This window comes from Rana temporaria, chromosome 2 (genome assembly GCF_905171775.1).
Source record: "Rana temporaria chromosome 2, aRanTem1.1, whole genome shotgun sequence".
Classification (NCBI taxonomy): domain Eukaryota; kingdom Metazoa; phylum Chordata; class Amphibia; order Anura; family Ranidae; genus Rana; species Rana temporaria.
Window position 1 is genome coordinate 369,536,430 of NC_053490.1, and position 24,349 is coordinate 369,560,778.

General features: G+C 42.4%; 1 protein-coding gene across 13 annotated transcripts in view; it reads left to right on the forward strand.

Moving 5' to 3' along the window:
- The window catches only part of KIF21B (kinesin family member 21B), a 162,731-nt gene that overhangs the window by 92,477 nt on the left and 45,905 nt on the right, over nucleotides 1-24,349 (forward strand). For all 13 annotated transcript variants that reach the window (XR_005747053.1, XM_040337745.1, XM_040337748.1 and 10 more), the window contains exons 10-19: nucleotides 729-792; nucleotides 2,531-2,707; nucleotides 7,173-7,254; nucleotides 12,810-12,930; nucleotides 13,443-13,631; nucleotides 13,813-14,012; nucleotides 14,720-14,827; nucleotides 14,919-14,987; nucleotides 16,359-16,570; nucleotides 21,443-21,584. Coding sequence is in view for 12 of the 13 variants with exons in the window: in XM_040337745.1 (XP_040193679.1) it covers nucleotides 729-792; nucleotides 2,531-2,707; nucleotides 7,173-7,254; nucleotides 12,810-12,930; nucleotides 13,443-13,631; nucleotides 13,813-14,012; nucleotides 14,720-14,827; nucleotides 14,919-14,987; nucleotides 16,359-16,570; nucleotides 21,443-21,584 (1,364 nt within the window). In the remaining variant the exon portion in view is untranslated. The remainder of the gene's footprint in view (nucleotides 1-728; nucleotides 793-2,530; nucleotides 2,708-7,172; nucleotides 7,255-12,809; nucleotides 12,931-13,442; nucleotides 13,632-13,812; nucleotides 14,013-14,719; nucleotides 14,828-14,918; nucleotides 14,988-16,358; nucleotides 16,571-21,442; nucleotides 21,585-24,349) is intronic.

The following is a 24,349-nucleotide window of genomic DNA, read 5'->3' on the forward strand; positions in this document are numbered from 1 at the left end:
GTGTAAAGGAGCGCACCATAGGCTAAGATTTTTAGGACAACGGTCTGTCAACAGACAATCCCCTTCCAACATTCGTATCGTGTGTACAAGGTTCAATATTGTGCTTCAGTCCAATAAAAATAATGCAATCCCCATTCATATTGTTTCTTGCATCTGTCACTGTTCTTTAGACAAGGGAAATAGATGATTTTTAACAGACCTCTTTATAAGAGCTTGTCAAGAATATATTTTGTTTTAAAAATGGGAAATAATGTGTTTGTTACCCCAACACTTCTTATTCCTGATATGTGTCTGCTGTACCATGAACTTGTATAAGAAAGTATCCTGTTCTCTTTGTATTGCTTCATTTGTGTGAAATTCCTGGTGTCCTGCTTTCCTAATAAAAACTGACCAAACTAAGCAGGAGAGCACATTGTGGTCAGCTCTCTAGCAATGCTGATAACTCAGCCTGCTCTCCTCCAATGATCAGACTTGTCCTGACATGCCCCCTGCACAGCCATTCACAGGGAAGCTCAGTGTGCTGCTGCTGCTTCTCCTCCCCCCAGCTCTTATGCAGCTGAAAACAGAAGGAACTTATAAAAAAAGGGGAAAACTTTTTTTTTTTTTATATCTATACAAAAATGTTTTGCATTTCATTTCTATTTTAAACTGAATGGGTGGTTTTACAAGGTGATTGTTTACAAACACTTTAAATAATCATGTTTCTTTTTTTTTCTTTCCTATATCAGGTGACAGTAATGAAGAGATACAGGCACTGATACAGAACTATATACATGAGATTGAAGAACTGAGGTAAATATGCTTATTGAATACAATGGCAAACTGATAATTCAAGTATACCATTAATCTAGCAGCCCTGCAAACCCAGGACCACACATGTGATTTAAATCTCTTTACTGAGAGATTCAACTGTTTTTAACAGTTATTTTATTAGGATCATATTGATTTGAGTGTACTGCATATGAGGTCACTGCCAGCAAGCAGTTAAATCTCTCAGTAGCAGAAAGATTTAATCACCAGTGTGGCCATAATAGTCAGATGGGTGCTGCATTTCCTGAGCAGCAATGGATAAATGGATCAGATGCAGTGGGGGTAAATGTGAATAGTCATTGTCACACCCAGGGAAGCACTTCTTCTCCATTTTATCTGAATAAGTCCTGTAACAGTAAGCGAAAATAGTAAAAACAGCAAACATACCTGTCAGGCCTTGTACACACTACCGAGCATGTCCGCTGAAACTGGTCCGTCGGACCAGTTTCCGCGGACATGTTCGGTCGTGTGTAGGGCCGACCGGACAGTTTCCCGACCTAGCGGACAGGTTTCCAGCGGACAAAAGTTTCTTAGCATGCTAAGAAACTTGTCCGCTGGAAGCCTGTCCGTCGGACATGTCCGATGGTCAGTACGACTCATCGGACATGTCCGCTGGGCCGAAATCCCACGCATGCATCGAAGTGATTCGACGCATGCGTGGAAGCATTGAACTTCCTGGTGCGCGCACGTCACGGCGTCTTCGTCGCCGCCACGTCACCGCGTATTCTGTCTGCGGGGAATTTGGTCTGATGGTGTGTACACACATCAGACCAAATGATCCCAGCGGACATGTCCGATGAAAACGGTCCGCGGACCGTATTCATCGGACATGTTGGGTGGTGTGTACGAGGCCTCAGTGGTCCGGACGCCCGATCCCAGACTGGGATTCTCTCAACAGGTCATGGAACCCAGTGAAACACTGGGGTCCCTTTTCTCCTCAGGATGAGGTTCGATGCAGCTTTCAGCTTTTGCCAGGTGGGCCACACTGGCGGGGTCCATGGATGCGCGTACCCTGAAGGTGGATACCGCACCTGGAACGGGGACCCCGCAAAGATTTACCAACACATGACCCCTGTCACAGATATACTCTCCCCCAGCATGCCCCGCGAGGGAAAACTCCTCCAATTGGCTGCTGGGAAAAACTTGCTCTGCCAGAACCCCTGTGGCGACAACTGCTGGCAAGGGGTGGTATTGCACCCCAAGACGTAAAAAAACGACGAAAAAAACGACGGAAAAAAATAGAGCATGTTCTAAATTTTTTGATGCCCATTTTTCACGTCGAGAAAAATGCTCTGGAGCCTACACGCAATTGTTTTTAATGACCAATTTGAAAAATGTCATTTTTCATGTCATGAAAAACGGTCATGTGTACGCGGCATAAGACATGATACTAGTAGGGAGGGGAGAATATTCAGTCTTCCTGTAGACCGCAGCATAACCTGAACGTGATTGACTTTCTGTGTTCCTCAATGGACTGCAAGAAAACGATTTTACAGAAAGTACAAAACCCTATTTTTCTTTTATCAGTCCCCTTTGTTTGGGTAAACTTTTCTCCTTCACCCCCAAGTCAGGTGCATTGAACTGCATATTTAATGACGATATACTGTATAGTAAGTAACAAGTAAGCACAGCCTTTTTAAATATTGTAAAATTATTTCATTATAACATTTTCCAATTATCACAGTCCATCAGAAATTACAATATGTTATTTTGCTCCCAGGACACGTTTAGTGGAGAGTGAAGCTATGAATGAATCTTTGCGCCGTAGTCTATCAAGGGCAAATGCACGCTGTGTGAATGGGGGACCTACCACCCCCACTCCATCACTGGAAGCCCAGGTGAATGACGTTGTCCGAAGAGCAAAGGAGGAAGTGCAGATCCTACGAAAGAAAATGAGGTAAAAGAACCTTCTTTTCAAGACGTACCTTCAGCCTAATGGTTATCTTTAAATATCAACATTATACATAAAACTGAGCTCCCTTCCTAACTCAGTATTTACAGTACTGTGAAAAAGTATTTCCCGCCTTCCTGATTTTTGTTTTGCATATTGTCACACTTAAATGACTCAGCTCATCAAACAAATTTTAATATTACACATGGATAACCCGAGTAAATACAAAATGCAGTTTTTAAATGATAAATTATTTAGGGAAAAAAGCTATCCAAATCTGCCATCCATATTTGAAAAAGTAATTTCCTTCCTTTGTTAAATCATCAATGAACTGGGAATAACCACATTTTTTGGAAAGCTGAGCTAAATTTCACTTGTCACACCCAGACCTGATTACTGCCAGACCCGTTGAATCAAGAAATCACTTATATAGAAGTTGTTTGACAAAGTGAAGCACAATAAAATATCTCAAAAAGCAACACATCATACCACGATCTAAAGAAATTCAAGAACAGATGAGACACAAAGTAATTCAAGACATTCATTGACATATCAGTCTGCAAAGGGTTGCAGCCATTTCTAAGGCTTTGGGACTCAAGAGAACAGCCAGAGGCCATGAACCCAGAAGGAAGACTGGGTGAAGATGGAAGCCCATTTTACTATTGCTACCGAAGGACTGATCTCTTTCAATGAGAATTTAAGCATACTTCTGAACAGAGGGTCACTGTGTATGTGTTTGCTATACAGTTTATCACAGAGAGCTAAAGTGTAAATTAAGATCTATGAGCCAGATTCACAAAGCAGATACGACGGCGTATCTCCTGATACGGCGTCGTATCTGTTGTTCTATCTATGCGACTGATTCATAGAATCAGTTACGCATAGATAGCCATAAGATCCGACAGGTGTAATTGTTTTATACTGTCGGATCTTAAGATGCAATGGGGGGAGTTTGCGTCGTAAACCAGCGTCGGGTATGCAAATTAGGAGTTACGGCGATCCACGACGGTTTTTCGCGTTCGCTACGTCGCCGCTAGTCTAGTTTCCCGTCGCAAAGTTACACTTTTTTTTTGGTGCCTTAACTTTAGTCAGCAAGTGTATTGCTGTAAAGATAAAGGTGCATAAACTGGACAGGTATGGGACTAAAAATGCACTTCCGGCGCCAGTGGACAATAAATTATCTGATCCCAAGTGTAGAAAAAGAAGTGAAGGAAAGGTGTTGGATTTATCAATAGTAACTAAAATTGATAAAAAGATCCAAAGAGCTGCTATTTTAAAATGGGTAAAAAACCCAATAAAGCTATAAAACAAAGTATCAAAATAAATATGGAACCGTGGTTCAAATGATAAAACAGCGCTAAGAAGTGTATAGCCCCAGGTAGGAGCTTTAAATATAAAAACAAAGGTGGTGTGCTAGGTGATCAATAAGCAAGGCGTGAGTGCACCCTGTACCCTATTTAAAGATTCACCAGACTAATAATAAAATTCCCAAATGGGATGCAGGCTTACCACAGCCTGTAAGAGGACTGGCTTGTAAAAGTCAATCCTCTCAGGCACAACCTCCTTATGTTTTCAGAATCTGCCACAGGTCATTCCAATGGGGGCACATATAGGCAAAAGAGAATACTCAATAGTGAAGTAAGACCAAAAAATATCCCACACAATGCCAGGAAAACAAAGCCCCCTTAAGTAAATGCCCGTACAGAAAAACCAAAGTAAATGAACAAGTAATCAAGCCTGTAATGTTCTGCTGTCACCGCCGTCCACGAGCACCAGGGGCCGCACGAGTGTTTGTATCGCTGGTAGCGCTGGTAACCAATGGTCAGCTTGTGGAGCGCAGAAAGACTTCCTGTGTTGCGCCGATGTAGCCACGCCCTGACGCGTTTCGTCACTTCCGACTTCGACTGAGGGCGCCCTCAGTCGAAGTCGGAAGTGACGAAACGCGTCAGGGCGTGGCTACATCGGCGCAACACAGGAAGTCTTTCTGCGCTCCACAAGCTGACCATTGGTTACCAGCGCTACCAGCGATACAAACACTCGTGCGGCCCCTGGTGCTCGTGGACGGCGGTGACAGCAGAACATTACAGGCTTGATTACTTGTTCATTTACTTTGGTTTTTCTGTACGGGCATTTACTTAAGGGGGCTTTGTTTTCCTGGCATTGTGTGGGATATTTTTTGGTCTTACTTCACTATTGAGTATTCTCTTTTGCCTATATGTGCCCCCATTGGAATGACCTGTGGCAGATTCTGAAAACATAAGGAGGTTGTGCCTGAGAGGATTGACTTTTACAAGCCAGTCCTCTTACAGGCTGTGGTAAGCCTGCATCCCATTTGGGAATTTTATTATTAGTCTGGTGAATCTTTAAATAGGGTACAGGGTGCACTCACGCCTTGCTTATTGATCACCTAGCACACCACCTTTGTTTTTATATTTAAAGCTCCTACCTGGGGCTATACACTTCTTAGCGCTGTTTTATCATTTGAACCACGGTTCCATATTTATTTTGATACTTTGTTTTATAAGTGTATTGCTGTATAAAGTATGGCCGTCGTTCCCGCGTCAAAATTTAAAAATCAACGTCGTTTGCGTAAGCCGTCCGGGAATACGGAATTACGCTACGCGCGTCGCCGTTCGAAAAAATGACATCACGGCGCGCAAAGCACGGCGGGAGTTCGGAAATGGAGCATGCGCGGTAGCTCCGGCGCGGGAGCGCGCCTAATTTAAATGTCACACTCCCATTTAAATTGGCCCGGAGGCCGCTGGCGTAGTTTTTCATCGCAAGTGCTTGGTGAATCAGGCACTTGCGATGAAAACTTGCGGCGGTGTAACGTATCTACGATACGTTACGCCGCCGCAATTATTCGTGAATCTGGCCCTATAAGTTTTGAAATTTCAGTTTGTAGTGAAATGGCTTTCAGACCATGATCATTCAATTCATACTCTGCAAGATCTAAGGTTGCAAGTGGCGTACCCCAATTTTCAGTATGGCACCACTACTCTACTCTTTGGGATTAAAAACATTACTATTTCTGTGTCTCAAGCAAATGACAAAAAAACGTTTTGTAGTGGAATACTGTCCCTGAGAGGGGTGATTAATGTACAAACTGTCTTAAAAAAACATTACACAGTGTGGGTGAATGTAAAATGCAAGGGCTACAAGAACCAGCTACATGCAGTCTGACCTTGTAAATATAGACAGAACATGGCAGTATGCATATGTGTGCGCAGCCTATTGCTTTGGGGTATGGACCCCAAAGCTCAAAAACAGAGCAACAGAGACAGTGGCTAGGGGTGTACACATGTCGCAGCACCGATGCTTTGTTTTGCAGCCATGGCAAAAATGACTGAGTGAAAACCACCTGAGAATGGATCCCTAAAAAAAAAATCATGCTTTTTTTGACATTTTCTTTTTTTTCGATTTTTTTATTTGATTTATTCTTTAAAAAAAAATAACTGCCCTTTTGGGGGCTTTGGTGAAATATCAGTGTTCTCCACAGACCCCTGATGTCCTACATTCAAGAGAAAGAGACTGAGGGCAGGATGGAGGCGCAAATGCTAGAACTAAACCCCCTGCTGCGCAGAAGGAGGGAGGGAGAGGAGGAGAAGCCGGAAGCACTGTAGGGGAAGGAACAAGAGGATGGGTATCTGCAGTAAGGCAGTATAGCTGGTCCTCCAGCTTGGCAGGTGCCTGGCCCCCCTTTTGAATCAATAGGACATGGCCTGGTACAGGAGGGAAGGCTGTACTGCCTAATCATTGGCCCTGGCGGACCCCCTATGCACACCTATGGCAGTATGCAATGACAATCTGCAGCTTCCAAAATTAGCAAGATACAGTTTTGTATTTAAATAGGCATGTACTCAGTAGAGAGACATCATTCTGCCCTTTTTAAAAGCATTAACAAGACCTTGTCTAGAACACGCAGTTCAGTTTTGTGAACCACTTTATGAAAAATATATTTTGGAAAGAGCGCAAGAGAAAGGACAGAAGAATATGGAAGTGGCATGGATGACAACTAATTAAATAAATAAATTCACCCTTGAAAAAAGAAGAGATTACGTGCGGAATATGATCACCTTGTTAATAAATATATAAATGGCCCATTTAAAAATCTATTGAGGCAAATTGCACCTTAGCCACACATAGTCCAGCCCTCTGCTTTCTGGATAGACAGCACTGCCACGGCTACTGAAACCCTTCCACTGTGTGCTGTAGTCTCCGGAGGGGACGGTGAGCACGTAAGACACAAAAGAAGGAGGATATGACTTTGTGATATTTGTGCATCACATATTTACTCTATTTTGTACTTTTTCCCACTGCCATAAGAGGCCTTTCTGTGTGACACCACTAACAGCAGATGTCATAGATGCTGAATTTATCCATTAAGATTTTTTTTGTGGTGTTAAATGGTTTAGTCCATTTTAGTTCAAGAAAATTGTTGACGTGTGTTTTTGCTTCTTTTTATCCACAGCCCGGAAGTTAACAACTATAAAAAGAGAGAAAAACACCACTTTGAAAACAGTGAAGAAACAGATGGAAATGAAGGAGAAGAGGTGAGGAGTTTAGTATACCCTTATTATGGCGGGAATTTGCTTACCATGCTGTTAATTTCATAAATACCACGGATAGCAAGTATTTACTTTAGGGATGCTCATATTCAGTAAGGAAAGAGAAGGGTGCAGGTGGTATTATCTAATGGACTGCCAAGTGTATCCCCTTTTTTTAAACAAAACAGCATTGTTATCTACTATCTACGCACAGTATGGTCTTGATTTCAAATGCTTTCCAGTATATTGTAATTAGTTCCTAGATATTACTGCAAGAGTGCAGGTACCAAATATTGGTCATGTATATAAATACAGTCCGGAAATACCTAGATAAAACATTGTATAATGTTTTCAAGTACTTTTTACAACACGTTACATTATTATTGTTGTTGCTGTAAGTTGTATTAAAGCCCAACTTTAACAACATTTCTCCTTGCACTGCGACCCCTTCATACTGCAAGGGCTTAATGCTCCTCATGTCTAGAGGGTACAGTGCTGGCTGTATTACTTACCTGTTTCCTTGCACCAGCAGACTCTGTCACTCTCCTTCTCTGCCCGCAGCTCCAGTCTGTGGGCAGAGTCTTAGCATCATCACATCCAATGCAAAACCCTGGGCAAGATTCATGTAGGGGCGCGCATAGTTACGGCGGCGCAGCGTATTGTATTTACGCTACGCCTATCCAACTTACAGGAGCTAGTGCAGTATTCACAAAGCACTTGCTCCGTAAGTTGCGGCGGTGTAGCGTAATTGGGGCCGGCGTAAGCGCGCGTAATTCAAATGTGGAAGGGGGGCGTGTTTTATGTAAATCTATGATAACCTGACGTGATTGACGGCATGCGCCGTCCGTGTACATATGCCAGTGTGCATTGCTCCCAAGTACGGCGCAACGATGTATTGGTTTCGACGTAAATTACGTCCAGCCCTATTCGCAAACGACTTACGCAAACGACTTACGCAAACGACGTAAAAAATTCAAATTTCGAAGTGGGAACGACGTCCATACTTAACATTGGCTGCGCCTCCTAATAGCAGGAACAACCTTACGCCGAAAAAGCCTAACGTAAACGACGTAAATAAATTGCGCCGGCCATACGTACGTTTGTGAATCGGCGTATCTAGGTAATTTGCATATTCTACGCCGAAAACAACGGAAGCGCCCCTAGCGGCCAACGTCATATTGCACACAATTATAGGCTGCCGCATTCAAGTTACGTCGGCGGAGGATGCCTATTTTTGGAGCGTATCTGCCTTTGAAAATCGGCGTAACGATATGCCGGCGCAGATTTGAAATTACGGCAGCGTATCTGGAGATACGCCGCCGTAAATGCTACATGAACCTAGCCCCCTGTATTGTACATCAAGGAGGCTTGAGTGCAACCGCAACCAGTCTAAACTTACTGGGGCAGCTGTGGGAGAGCAGTCGCGCTGCTGGAGGAAGGCAATTGGTATTTCTCCTTTTTCCTCTGCCCCTAGATATAATGAGCATATACTGCCTGCAGTGCGGGGGGAACTATTCCGAGAGTTGGGCTTTAACAAAATAGCACAATTACTTGTCTACAGACCGCCAGATCTTGGTCTAAAATGCTTCATAGCAGATGGTACCGGTTATTAACAAACTGTCTAACTGAAATTACCAAATACTAGTTAGTTATTAGCAAAAATGTAGTGCAGCATATGTGTGGCCTAGCAAAGGAGCTGTAGGAACGTACATTTCAAGAGCTCTGTCTCCTAATGCCCCGTACACACCATCACTTTATGTGATGAAAAAAAACAACGTTTTTAAAAACGTCACTTTAATTGACCGTGTGTGGGGGAAAACATCGTTTTATGTCTTGTAAAAAACGACCAAAAAAAATTGAAGCATGCTTCAATTTTATGTGTCGTTTTTCAAAACGTCGTTTTTTACTTCACAGAAATTGACCGTGTGTAGCAAAAAACTTCATTTAAAAAGACGTTTTTACACCTGCGCATGCCCAGAAGCTAGTTATGAAGCGAGCTTCAATGGAAAAAGTGGTGAGAACGTAACCTCGCTTTGCTAGAACATTGTGAGAAAACGATGGTGTGTAGGCAACTTCGTCTTTGAAAATTGAAGTTTCAAAAACGTTGTTTTTTACTTCACAGAAAATGTCGTTTTTTTTCATCACATAAAGTGATGGTGTGTATAAGATCTTACAGCTGAATGTAACAAATATAGCAGCCTTACTTTACATATCTAAGATGTCCAAGCAACTTGGGACCATGAGGAATCAAAGACAGGCCGTTGTGTCACTTGTTCACCACTATTTTACATTGACGAAAGCACACACTGCTACCCAGGCCATAGAATGCTTAAATCAGAAACACCAGCAGCTAACCAGCCAACCTTAATTACTCATGAATCGCCACCTAGCAGCATTTTAGACTGCTTTACTAACCTCTTTTGCCTGCCGACTCATCTGCCTCAGGCTCTTCCACCTTACAGCCAGTAAGCAAGGAGTTCCAAGACATCTTGTACTCCCTCTCAAATTAAAATGACATTCATTTTCATTGAAGGAGCCCTACAGAGGGAATAGAAAGCAATATGACAGTAGATCACACATCTTGACTCTGTTGTTTTAGCTTTAGAGGAAGAGATATTGGACCTTTTCGGGCAAACACTCCAGATGCACGATCTGTTCAAGCTCTTATTCGACTGCATTGAGTCCTGTGGATCTTCCTATACAAGGGAACATCCTGTACAGGTCCACATCAGAAGAATCAACGACTGCTTCATACTGCACTCTCTGTATCAGTTATTGGACCTGTTTGATTTCCTTGAGGTGAAGCCGATTCCCATTCCAGACTGGCTGGATCTCACAGGCACCCAGACCTTGGTACATTAGATGGAATCCTTTCAGATTGGCCTCATTCAGTGTGACTCCATGACGTGAGAACTGTAAGGCCCCGTACACACGACCGAGTTTCTCGGCAGAATTCAGCCAGAAACTCGATCGAAGCCGTATTCTGCTGAGAAACCTGGTCGTGTGTACACTTTTGGCCGAGGAAACCGACGAGGAACTCGTCGAGCCAAATAGAGAACATGTTCTCTATTTCCTCGTTAGTCAATGGGGAAACTTGGCTCGCCGAGATCCTCGGCGGCTTCACAAGGAACTCGACGAGCAAAACGATGTTTGTTTTGCCCGTCGAGTTTCTCGGACGTGTGTACGGGGCCTTGCAATATGCCTGCTGTTTTTCCTGCTCTCTCTATATACTGTGAGCTCTCCACCCCCCCCCCCCCCTATGACAGTATAAGCTACTGCTCGTCTCTACATAGTAGTTTGTGATTTAAAAGCCGGTGCACCCAAGATCTCCACATCCCATCAGAGATACTCACTTTTTTTCACCTGCCAATATGTTCCTGGCATACCCATCACTATGATAGTATGACAAATTAAATGTACCATCTGCAGGGCCCAAAATCTATGCTTGTCAGTGAGCACTCCTGCTTTCTTTGACTTACCTAAGGAGCTGATCTCCATTCCTCTCTGAAACTTTCCATAAGACAAGTTCAGGTAACACCCAGCTCAGCTCTGATAACAGAAGAGGTTGTGCAGGTACCAATCATCAGCTCGCTTTCCAGAGACAAATGACTCCAGACACCCCCCTTCCATGGCCAAAGAACTGCCAATTTACCTTTACTCCCTTCAAGACTGATTGCTGACTGCTTGGCTTAAACAGTCCCTTCTAAGATTTTCTGCACCTGTGGAATAGCCCAATATGCTCTATCCTGGTTGTATTCTGAGCACAGCTATTTTGTTAAATGTTTATAAAAAGGTCATAGTTCACTGCCTACTACATATAACCAGAGAGGCCTGGTACAGGAGGGGCAGTGCTCAGATTTCTTGTCTTAGTTTTAAGGTTAATGCAATATCCTTTTAACAGTTGAATTATGTTTAATGGGGATTTGCTCCTAGTCTTGGATTTGCACCCATACATTTCACCTCCAGACACATAGTCACCCTAAGTGAATTATCAAAATTTTCTGAACAAGCTGTTACAACATTCCAATCAACTTGGTATTATTCAAAGATCCAATATAATATGCTCTAAAAGTTGGATATGGAGTGTGGTGTTCCATTCCAGCTTCTCCAGGTGTTACAGAGTCCTTCTACTCTTAATAGAATATATCTTCAATTCTCACCCCTCTGTTGGGGATGTATCATAGTACCCTAATATACATATTCTGGGAATGCCCAGTATTAAAATCTTTCTGTAAACAAACTATTTTACTAACATTTAAACTTATTGATATCAAATGCGCTGAGAACCCAGGGGCTTTCCTTCTTCACTTAACTCCAATACAATCCATCTGATCAATCTGGGTAAGGCTTGTATTCCCTTATGATGGTGCCTAACTACCCCTCTATCTGTTGTTGACCAAAGTCCATCAGATTAAAACTATGGATGAACTTATAGTAGCCTGTAAGGAAGAACAATCTTAAAAATCTGGGTTTATTGGGTAGATTTTACCTCTTCTGTGAAATATCATCAAGCTCTTTACAACAACTAAACAGGAGAACCAAGAATGAACCGTTCCCTACCACTACTTTTCCTTCCACCTCCTTCCCCCATTTTTTTCCTTCCCTCCCCTTATTCTTCCCCTCTGCTATTTCCCCTGACTCATTTGTCTCAGTTACAAAATCTAAAAAAAAGAATTTGAAAAAAATAAGACATTACCTTATTATTATAAAGATTAGGTTTTATTAACACCTTTATGTTGTTGAAACGCTCAGAAAAATATATATGTTTTACTGCGCATCCGCAATACACATTCAGACCCCTTTCACACTGAAGCGTTTTTACAGCATTTTAGCGTTAGAAAATGGCGCTATTAAAACGCTCATAAAACGCTCTCCATGCATCTCAATGGACCCTTTCACACTGAGTCCTGCAAGTGGCATCTTTGGAGCAGTTTTTGAGCGCTGAAAAAAAAAAGCTCCAAAAATGCCCCCCTCCATTGAAATGAATTGAAAATCGCTGTAAAAACGCCTTACCCTTTCACACTGAGGCACTGCAAAAACACCCTAAAACATTTCGGGCGCTGGCAGTGTAAAAGGGCTCTGAAAGCATTTCACATTGAGATTGCAAATGAGGCTTCGCTCGAATAACGGTTGAATAACGCTCCAATAATGCATGAAAAACGCTCCAATAACGCTCCAATAACGCTTGAAAAACGCCCCAGTGTGAAAGGGGCCTAACAGTATCACACAAGCCACAGTGTGGTGTGGTGTGGCGTGGTGCTATTAATTTTTAACAGCACCTTAAAGCATCCCAACGGACCTACCTACCTTTGTGAACTATTTTTCCATTGTGATGTGCAGTTGTGCTAAAGGGTCCATTGTGGTGCATCAGCAGCTCATTCAAAATTAAATGGGCTTCTTTACTGAAGCATACATTAACACATGATAGAATGCACAATAAGATGCATGCAATAATACTCTGCAAAGGTTTTACCATGGCCACAATGCTGCTGTTATTTTGTTGCTAGTGTTATTGTTATTTGTAGTAGTAATAATATTATATCTGTTCTCCATTATCTTAGGAAGATGAACAAGAAGAGAGTGAGTGTGAAGAGGAGGAGGAGGAGGAGGAGGAGGAGGAGGAAGAGAGTGAGGAAAGTGGAGAAAGCGATGCTGGGTCTGACTCTGAACCTGAGGATAAAGGTGAGAAAACATAGCATAAACGAATATATCACAATAAAGTTCTTGGACCTTATTCAGATAATCAAAGGCAACCATTAGGCCTCATTCACATGGATGTACTTAAGCATCCATACATGCAAGGGCCACGTTTGCCACACAGGGGTACACAAGTTGTCCGTGCATCCCTGAAGTCTTATTCATGTCAGTTGGGATGCAGTGGCTACAAGGATACAGGCGATGCTCCCAATTTGACATATGGAACGAATGAACACTTATAAGGACTGCTCATGCCCTCCACATACCTTGTGGATTTTCCCCCACATGCTTCCACCAAACGTGATGTAAGCCATGACCACAATGAAATAAAAAAGGTATATTCAAATAGTTTAGTATAATCTTAGAAAGTTATTGATTAAAACACGGTGCATAAAATAAACTCGTACACTCGCATCTCTCACTGCTCCCTGTTTGCATGCCTAGTTCCACTCCTGATCATGAAGCCACTAAACCCTCTCTAAAACTCAATCTTCCAGGAACTCTTGGAGGAGATCTGGCAGACCTAACCTGTGAAATTGAGATTAAACAGCGCCTCATTGAAGAGCTGGAACAGAGTCAGCGTCGGCTGCAGACTCTGAAACTTCAGTATGAGGAAAAGCTTCAGCAGCTGCAGAACCGCATTCGTGACACACAGCTGGAGAGGGACCGCGTGTTACGAGAACTTAGTATGGGGTGTTTTCAAATACTTTCAATCTTTCCCTTGATAGTCTGTATTAAAATCTTTTCAATTTTTCATTTTACCTTACCATACAGCAATCCTATACGTTCACTGTCATTTCACTTTTACTAGACACAAGTCCATATTTGTTGTATACCTAGTAAATATCAAAGTCATTGACTCCGCAGGCACTATGGAATGTTATACAGAAGAGAAAGCTAATAAGATCCGAGCTGATTATGAGAAGCGATTGCGGGAGATGAACAGGGACCTGCAAAAACTACAATTGGCTCAGAGAGAACATGCACGACTTCTCAAGAACCAATCACGGTATGAGCGTGAATTACGTAAGCTACAGGGAGAGCTCAATGATATGAAAAAAGCCAAGGTGAGACAAAAGAAGAAAGTGTTTATGTTAAATGCTCGCTGATTTATGTTTGAGACATGTTAAACCTAGCTGTTATGCAGGGCTCAAGTCCTGCGGGAACGCGTGGGAACGGAGTTCCTGTACTTTTTTCACAGCAGGAACTCAGTTCCCTTTGCAGGACTAGAGCAGCCGAGAGCAGCCAAGCCGCCCGAGCCAATCCTTCACTAAGCGGCGATGCCCAGCTCGAGTCACTGTCGGGGCAAGTTCTTTCTAAATCCCGCGATAACTCGCGGCAGACCTCCATAATGTCTCCTGGGAACAATGACAAAAGCTCCCAGGAGACATCGAGGAATTGACGAAATACCCGCACACTACCCGATGAATCCATATACAGGAATGAATCCAGTAACATAAAGGATTACTAAGGTACAGTGGATCAAAAAAAAATAAAAAAACATGCAGTTTAGTAATTATGCATATGAGCGTATTATTTTTTTTTTTTTGGTGGGGGAGTGGATCTTGGGTGGGAGTTCCCACACTTTTTTCCCCAGGACTTGACCCCTGCTGTTATTTTTATACTATATACCTTAGATTGTTTTATCCGGTCTGGTTTTGATTAAGTCAAAAGTATTTCTGTTATTCTGTATTGTTTTTGTAGCCAGTGTAGCCACCAACTTGTAGAAAGAATGAAGTAATGTCAGTAAAATTGTGCCCTATTGTTCTTTCAGGCAGTACTAGTAAAACAGATGCGTGAGGAGCAGCAGCGAAGAAAACTGGTGGATTCCAAGAGGAATCGAGAGATTGCACAGCTTAAAAAGGAGCAGCGTAGGCAAGAGGTGATAGGAGCATGGGGGTGACATAAGTGAAATACAATTATTCAATATAAGTGATGTCTAAATATGTGTTAACTTTTTTTTTTGTCTCCAGCTTCAGATTAGAGCTCTGGAATCACAGAAAAGGCAGCAGGAAATAGTCTTAAGACGTAAAACTCAGGAGGTCAGTAATAAACTGCTTCAGTATAGTTCTATGCAGTCTTTTTCCACCTAAGTACACTAATCAGCATCGCAGTCTATTAGACCAGTGTTTCTCAACTCCAGTCCTCGGGGCGCACCAACAGGTCTTGTTTTCAGGCTTTCCATTATTGTGCACAGGTGATTTGATCAGTTTCACTGCCTTAGTAATTACCACAGCAGTTTGATCTGAGGGAAATCCTGAAAACATGACCTGTTGGTGCGCCCCGAGGACTGGAGTTGAGAAACACTGTATTAGACTGTGAACTTTTGCAATTTGACAGCAGGGAGACTTCCCTATCGTCAGAATACACTGATCAGTGCTGCTGGTGGCACTGATTGATCGGGAAAAACTCAATAGGCTGGTTGTACACAAGTCGATCGGTACAACTGTCAGAATTTCGATCAGTGTTTGATAGAGGTTAAAAATAAAGGAAAAAAGCCTAAAAAAGAAAACCAAAAACCATTTATCCTAACCCTATAACATATAACCTTACACCCAACATTTATTCTAAGGCCTCGTACACACGACAGAGGAACTCGTCCTAAATGAAACATCGTTTCCTCGACGAGTTCCTTGTTAGGCTTATCGAGAAACTTGACAAGCTTTCTTTGTGTACACACTGTCAAGACCAAATCTCGTCGCTCTCAAACGCGGTGACGTTCAACACGTACAACGGCAGGGGAAGTTCGATTCCACTGGCACAACCCTTGGGGCTTCTTTTGCTAATCTCATGTTACTGCGTGTTAAGTAAAAGTTTGGTAAGAGACGATTTGCACTTTTCAGACTGTTACAGCGTGACAAATGTGCTATCTCCATTACAAACGCTACTTTTACCGAAGGTGCGCTCCCGTCTCATACGTTATTCTGAGCATGCGCGGGTTTCTAAGCATACACACGAACGTGTTTCTCGTCGAAAACCAGCACGACGAGGAACACGACGAGGAAATTGAGACTCCCAACGAGGAAAAAGAGAACTTGTTCTCTTTTTTTCTCGTCGAGTTCCTCGACAGTTTTCTCTATGAAAAACATACACACGACCGGTTTCCTCTGCAAAAAAGCTCTGCCACCAAGTTTCTTGATGGATTCTGTCGAGGAAAACGGTTGTGTGTACGAGGCCATAGTTAGATAAACCAATAAGATTTCATGGTACCAAAAAATAAATTGTCTGCTATGAGTTACTGCATTTTTACCTTATTGAATTATCAAATTTGTGCCTAATATGCAAAATGACTAAACAAGTATTACATCTCAGTCATTTTTTTTGTTTTTCTTTTGCTCTAAAATGTTTTAGTTGGTGATCCAGGCAAGATGTAAAATTCTTGAAGTAATTTGCTTTTTTTTTTACTTTCCTAGGTATCTGCCCTTCGTCGTCTCTCTAGACCAGGCCAAGATCGATCCTCTAGTCGAATGTCCTCATTTCAAGATTCTGGGGCAGAACTGTCTACAAGCACTACATCATCTGAGCCAGACATGTTGTCACGCTCTGTGTCCAGCATTGTGCGACAGTGGAACCGCAAAGCTGTGGTGGAACCAGGGCCTGTAACGAATGGAAGCAGACCTGTGAGGTAAACTATGCAGGGAATTTACTAAAACTGGAGCAGGCAGAATCTGGAGCAGCTGTGCAAGGCAACCAATCAGCTTTTAGATTTCTTTTTCAAAAAACGTAACTGAACAAGGTGAAGGGAGAAGCTGCACCTTGTTCGATGCACAGCTGCTCCAGATTCTGTCTGATCCAGTTTTAGTAAATCTCTCCTTATATGTTGCATTAAATCTGATCTCTAGGCGAAACACCTAAATACACAGCTGAAATACATACTGCATATGATAGCTGTTTTGCTTGCCAAATAATTTGTAATTCTGTTCCAGTCTTGTGGTGCAGGCAGCCTTCCAGACAACAAAATCAAGAATGTGACCTCACTTTTTTCCACTGCATTTAAGAAATACAACTTAGTCTAGAACAGCTAGGATAATTAATAAGTAGCAGCACACCAATGAACATATCATGCTCCTCTCTACTGTAAGCATAGTAACAGGGTTAGACAAACTGCACCAGAGTGCTGACCATCCATTTCCCAGTATGACTTTAGTTAGTTAATATGAAGAATATTTAGGATAAAGGCAGGGAAGGTTAGAACTCTTGCAGAGTTTTTTTTTCCCCATCTGGTTCCCATTTGGGAGATTTCCGTTATTTCCTGTCCTATAAACAAAACAGGAAGTGAGGGAAAATTCCAGGGTCACCAGAGCTAGTAATGACAGCGACAATTCTGCAACTGAGCACATTTTTGTGATTTTGAGTTGATTACATTATTGAATAATTTTTATTATAATTACCGTATTTATCGGCATATAGCGCGCCCCGGCGTATAGCTCGCACCCCCAACCTGGAAGGGAAATTCCTGAAAAAAATAAAATACTTACAGTTTCAATGCCCCTCGTCGGTGTCTTGCCCGGCGTCCATCGGCGCCCTTGTCCGGTCCGGCGTCCGTCTGTGGCCTCGGTGGTGTCCTTCCTGCGCTGTTTCTGAGCCGATCCCCGCTTCCCGCGCTGTGTTTGAACGCCGCCACCGACATATACCGAGCGCAGTACACTCGGCTCCTCTCGCATAAAGGCTAGGAGGCGGCACAGGGCGTGACCGCGAGCGGAGCCGAGTGTATCCGAGTGTACTGCGCTCGGTATATGTCGGCGGCGGCGTTCAAACACAGCGCGGGAAGCGGGTATCGGCGTATATCACGCACCCATGATTTTCCCCTTATTTTAAGGGGGAAAAAGTGTGCGGTATACGCCGATAAATACGGTATATTATTATTTATTATAATTATTTATTATATTATAATTTATGATTTTGTTTTTCAAACTTTTTCATACCCGGGATGCCCACTAGACTCTTGTTTGGACAGATTTAAGTGAGTTACTCCTAAGAATTACAGGCCTACAATGTAAAACGCCAAATTTCCATGCAAAATAATGGTAACGCTTTCAGCACCTAAAATCTGAAATAACCACACCGCCAGGGAGGTTAAAGGCCAAGTTCACCCTTTAGGAAAAAAAAAATGAATGCACATATTTTTGTAGAAAAAAATTGCATTTATTATTTTTTCCTACAGGAGCCTGTAAACCATTGCACGTGTGATCAGTGGATCCTGGGTGCAATGTCCAGGTTTCTGCAGACACTTACTGCAGCTTTCTTGCCCATACCTCTATACAAGCTTTCTGTTAGAAAGCTGGATGAAGTGTCAATGAACTATGAGAGCGCTTATCAGCGCCCTCGCAGTAGATTGAGGACTACGAACTGTCTGCTGAGGTGAAAGACAGGACTTGTAGTTCCTTCATTCACAGATTGCTTTCATCCTTTGGAATATTCCCAACAGATCCCACAGAGTTCTGAGCACCTTGTCGGTGCAGGAGTCTTGGTCATTGGTGGACTCTCATCTCCCGATAAACATCTTGAAGTGGCGTTGGACAAACTTTTTGGAGGGTCATCTGATCTGAATTCAGTTGGACAATGCCATGGCTGTGAGGTACATAAACCATCAGGAAGGAACCAGTAGTCTCACCTGAAAGGTGTACTGAGGCAGAAATGTTCTATATTTTCAGGAAGCTACACATAGCAGCCTACTGGTCCTCCACCAGTGATGATCTACCTGCATTGTATAAAAAAGCATAGAGACCCAGTGATGACATCACTGAGCGTAAAAATAAAGTATGTAATGAAAATAAAAGGTTTTATTAAAAATTTCACGTGACTAAAGGGAAACTAGGGATGTCAAAATATAAGAACATTTAACTTCAGCTTTAAAGCTAGTAGGTTTACTTTCCACAAGGTCTATTATTAGAGGCGGAAGCCATCCTTCACTTGTTGTAAGTCTGGGGTCCTTTATCACAGGAGCGTGGGATGTATCCTCTCCTTTCTACAGCTGGGTTTAGACCCGTTTTTGGCTCTTTGGCTGTATCAAGGGTCAGGTTTCTGCCCTTCCATTCTTTTGCTTTTTGTTTAGGATCTATGTACAAGGGATCTTCCATATTCTTTCTATTTCCCAGTGACTCTGTGGGATCTGAATCTGAAACCACCATTTGAACCCATAATGGACATTTATCTTTCTTCTCACACCCACAAGGTGATTTTCTTTGTATCCATCACCTCTGTGAGGGGAGTGTCCTGAACTTTGTTTGGTCTTGCATAGGAACAAGGTGATGTTAAGACACAGGGCTTCCTTCTTACCCAGTGTAAGGTAAGGTAGTTCCTGTCTTTGCCTCAGCCAGGACATTTGCTCTTCTGACCCTCCATCAAGCTCCAGTTCTTCAAAATACATTTCCCTTTATTGTCTGGATGTGCTTTGGAGGACTATCTTGCAATAGCTTCTTTCAGAAAGAAATATTCTCTATTTGTCATCTTGGATGAAGCCCAGAGGGATGCCCCAGATTCTTGATCCACCATTCTAGCAAGTTTATGGTCCCAAGGCTCATGTTCCACCGTTTCCAGTTAACATGCACTCTGCAAACTACCCCAATTGGCGCAGGTTTCCCTTCTCCCTCCTTCCTGTGCCCCCCCCCCACGTTTTCCTAAGCCACCCCCTCCCAGTCCTTCTTTTTTTCCTTTCTTTGTTTATAGGTATGATGTTTTATCCTTCTTTTTTTAGATACCTTGACTAACTCATTCTTTTTTTTGTTCAATATATTTTTATTAGAGAAGAAAAAATAATTGGCAAACATAAATCAAGAAGATCAGCATGACCACATATCATAACAAAAATGCACACATCAAAATAGTTATATCGCTCAAATAATAAGCCTATCAGCTGGGAATGGCTACAGATCCGGGAGCCCCCGGATCCCACCACCCCCAGCTCTGTGACGGACTGAGTGGAATGGGCGGCTGATCCTCAACACACGCCTTTCAGACATATGGAAACAGACACGCTCATGGGAAGCGTGCTAACTAATAATCATTATAAATAACGAAAAATACCAGAGAAAAAAGAAAAAGGGGTAAAGAAGAATACGGGGTAAGAGAGGGAAGATAAGGGGGGGGGGGTTCCCTCCACCTCCGTCTGCCAGCCTGTATCGGAAATACAAAAGAAAAACGACAACCAAACCCACAAGCTACTAGTAAATATGGCATGTCAAGTGAGAGGCTATATAAGACTTAAAACGTGAGACCCTACGAGACACAATTACAGATTCTACACACTTTGAGACATTAAATCAGCATATGCTGAGGTGTACTTGAACGTAAACCAACCGGACCATATTTTCCGAAATAAATCGGATTGTTCCTCAGTAAGTAGGTAAGATCCTCCATATGGTAGATACTATCTACCTCCACCAGCCATTGGAGTAATGTAGGGACTGTAGTCTGTTTCCAAAATCTTGGAATGAGAGACTTTGCCGCATTCAGCAAGTGGGGCGTTAGAGATTTTTTATATGAGCCGATTGGTTCAGTTGTACAATGCAATAAAAGACTAACTCATTCTAAACTGAGGTATGCTTCAAGATTCTGCTCGTTCAATAACCTTGGGTTTACGCCCTTAAGGCCTTCTCACATACAGCTGGTTGCCTCACCCTTCCATGGATGTGTCCTTTTTTTGGCATCTATACTTGCTTTTGTGGCTCCTTTTAAATGTGTCGGTCTATCTGGTTTACTGTATGAACTATTATGCCTTGTATTCTTTGTAAAGTATTCAATACTTCAAAAATAAAGAAAAAAACAGAAACAAATTGTAGATCTACTAGATCTGTGAGCACTTCTTTGCCTTTTTTGGCATAAAAAAACTGTTTCCCAGATTTGAAAGGCTGCCACTTAGCCTTTGATTCACACATTCTACCAGGTGGATGTTTTGTCCTTATCTGATACCAGCTTCTGGTGTAAGGTCCTGCAGATATTTTCCAGTTCTCTGTTGTTTTCTTGGGCCTGTTATCAGTTGTTTGCTATGTTGCCCACCCCTCAGCTGGACTGCTTTTGAATCGCCCGAAGCAGACTTCCTGTTCTGTGTGTAAGTGCCGTCTGTCTGTTTGCCATCTCTTGCCACAATTTCCTGGATTCCCTTAATGCTTTTCAGCTTCTCCACTGCTGTTTATTTTTGGATTTCTAAAGTCTGCATATCCCATGGTACTTTGCTGCCTGCAACCAATGTTTCCTGTACTGACCCACCTCATGAAACTTCTCTTATTAACACTTTTATAGCTCCAGAAGACAGGCTCTGTGAAATGTGTGACACACCAGTGCCTACTCTCATGGCATAGTAAATATGTGTCACAGAATTCAAGGAAGTAAATGTTTGGTGAGTTTCACAAAGTAAGTTAACAAACTGCAAAACTGTTTAGATTATTATGAGTAGGTTAGAAATAACTGAAATAAAGTGTATATGATTTTACATTTTGACCATAAATACATTTTAATCACCACTAACACACTTACTCACTCTTATATTTGTTGACAGGAGAAAAGTTGGACGCCCAGGCCCTCCTCTTAGTAAAAGTGCTCGCGTAAAATGGCAGACATTAGAAAGGAGGGTTCATGAAGTTGTTTTACACAGGCTTACGCTACTCAACCTGGAGAATGACATGGAAAGGCTCCTGAGAGTGAGTATGAATATTTGATCATTTTGTACAAATGTTTTAAAAGCTTTTTCTCCATAAAATAGTTTATTACTGAAGCCAGGTGCAACTAATCCCATGATAATGGATCAACAATTGAGATAGCAACAATTATAGAAGTGGTGAAAACTGCCTCATAGAGACAGTTACTTAAGGTTATTTCAAAACATAGGCCACAGTATAATGTTAATATAGTCAACAACAGCCATCACCAATTTAAAAGTGTCTCTTGGTAGTATTAGATCTTTTAATTTAGATGTAATTCTGTTATGCAGTGAATGTTTTCAAGTTCAGTAATACAAATTTACTGTGCACATTTCTCAAAATAGCACATTTCTGCTTAGAAGTGCATTTTGTTTTTTAGAACAGTGATTCTTTTTGTTATATTTCTGTTGTTTAACCCTTTTGTTCTCAGGGGTCATTGACGCTTACAGTATCTCACAAATATGAGTACACCCCTCACATTTTTGTGAATATTTTATTATAACTTTTCATGTGACAACACTGAAGAAATTATACTTTGCTGCAATGTAAAGTAGTGAGTGTACAGCTTTTATAACAGTGTAAATTTGCTGCCCCATCAAAATAACTCAACACACAGCCATTAATGTCTAAACCGCTGGCAACAAAAGGGAGTACAGGCCTAAGTGAAAATGTCCAAATTGGGCCCAATTAGCATTTTCCTTTCCTGGTGTCATGTGACTCGTTGGTGTTCCAAGATCTCAGGTGTGAACGGGGAGCAGATGTGTTAAATTTGGTGTTATCGCTCTCACTCATACTGGTCACTGGAAGTTCAACATGGCACCTCATGGCAAAGAACTCTCGGAGGATCTGAAAAAAAGAATTGTTGCTCTACATAAAGACACCCTAGGCTATAAGAAGATTGGCAAGACCCCATAATTGAGCTGCAGCACGGTGGCCAAGACCATACAGGGGTTTAACAGGACAGGTTACACTCAGAACAGGCCTCGCCATGGTCAACCAAAGAAGTTGAGTGCACGTGCTCAGCGTCATATCCAGAGGTTGTCATTGGGAAATAGATGTATGAGTGCTGCCAGCATTGCTGCAGAGGTTGAAGGGGTGGGAGGGTCAGTCTGTCAGTGCTCATATCATACACTGCATCAAATTGGTCTGCATAGCTGTCGTCCCAGAAAGAAGCCTCTTCTAAAGATGATGCACAAAAAAACCTGCAAACAGTTTGCAGAAGACAAGCAGACTATGGACATGGATTACTGCAACCATGACCTGTGTTCTGATAAGACCAAGATAAACTTATTTGGTTCAGATGGTGTCAAGTGTGTGTGGTGGCAACCAGGTGAGGAGTACAAAGGCAAGTGTGTCTTGCCTACAGTCAAGCATGGTGATGGAAGTCTCATGGTCTGGGGCTGCATGAGTCCTGCCGGCACTGGGGAGCTACAGTTCATCGAGGGAACCATGAATGCCAACATGTACTGTGACATACTGAATTAGAGCATTATCCCCTCCCTTCTGAGACTGGGCCGCAGGGCAGTATTCCAACATGATAATGACCCCAAACACACCTCCAAGATGACCACTGCCTTGTTAAAGAAGCTGAGGGTAAAGGTGATGGACTGGCCAAGCAAGTCTCCAGACCTAAACCCTATTGAGCATCTTCAAAACGGAAGGTGGAGGAGCGCAAGGTCTCTAACATCCACCAGCTCCGTGATGTCCTCGTGGAAGTGTGGAAGAGGACTCCAGTGACAAACTGTTAAGCTCTGGTGAACTCCATGCCCAAAAGGGTTAAATCAAAAGAAGAGGAATCTGCTGCTCCAGGTGTGTGCAATACCTTGATTGGAACCAAGTAGGAGAGCTAGCCCCGGCTACAGGAATCATTTGCCCTTACTCAAGATGGTCACGCCCAGAAATGCTAGGGGGTGTTTTTCAAAGGGATTTCTCAACAAAATAAAGCATTGAGACACAGATGGATGAATTTGCTTTGAATAATACAAATTTATTAAATAGCATTTTTGGTTTGTGGTGCTCAGATGCACTGAGGATACACTTTAATCTACAGATTGTGGATAGGAAATGGTTGATAAAACCTACAAGCAGGAGAGACAACAGACATGCTGTGATTCATGCTGTATTCAGAAAGATTGTTGTCATTTCAGTTTAGTTTTATAAGGTGTGTATTCTAAACTAAAGAAAATGGTCTGATGTGCACACACAATCCAGCAACCTTTATGATGTCTCTTGGGCCAGTTATTCCTCTAAGGCTGGGTTCACACTACTACACTACTTTCATCCTACTTTGCTCGGTGTTCAATGTTTCCCTATGAGAGCGTCTTGTAGTGTCCTACATTGGTCCTACACAAGTCGGTCCGACTTTGAAAATGCTCCCTGTACTACTTTTGGTCCTACATTGATCCTACTTCAGGCCCATTGAATATCATTGAAGTCGGACCAAAGTAGTATCCTGTTCATGAAAGTAGGATGGATGTAGGACCAATGTAGGATAAATGTAGGACCAATGTAGCAGAGCAAAGTAGGATGAAAGTAGTGTAGTAGTGTGAACCCAGCCTAAGGCTGGGTTCACACTTGTCCGACAAACGGTCCTACATTGGGAGCCTCATGTAGCATGACGTGTGAAAATCAATGTTTCCCTATGAGAGCTGTCTTAACTGGTCCTACACAAGTCGGTCCGACTTTGAAAATGCTCCCTGTACTACTTTTGGTCCTACATTGATCCTACTTCAACCCATTGAATATCATTGAAGTCGGACCAAAGT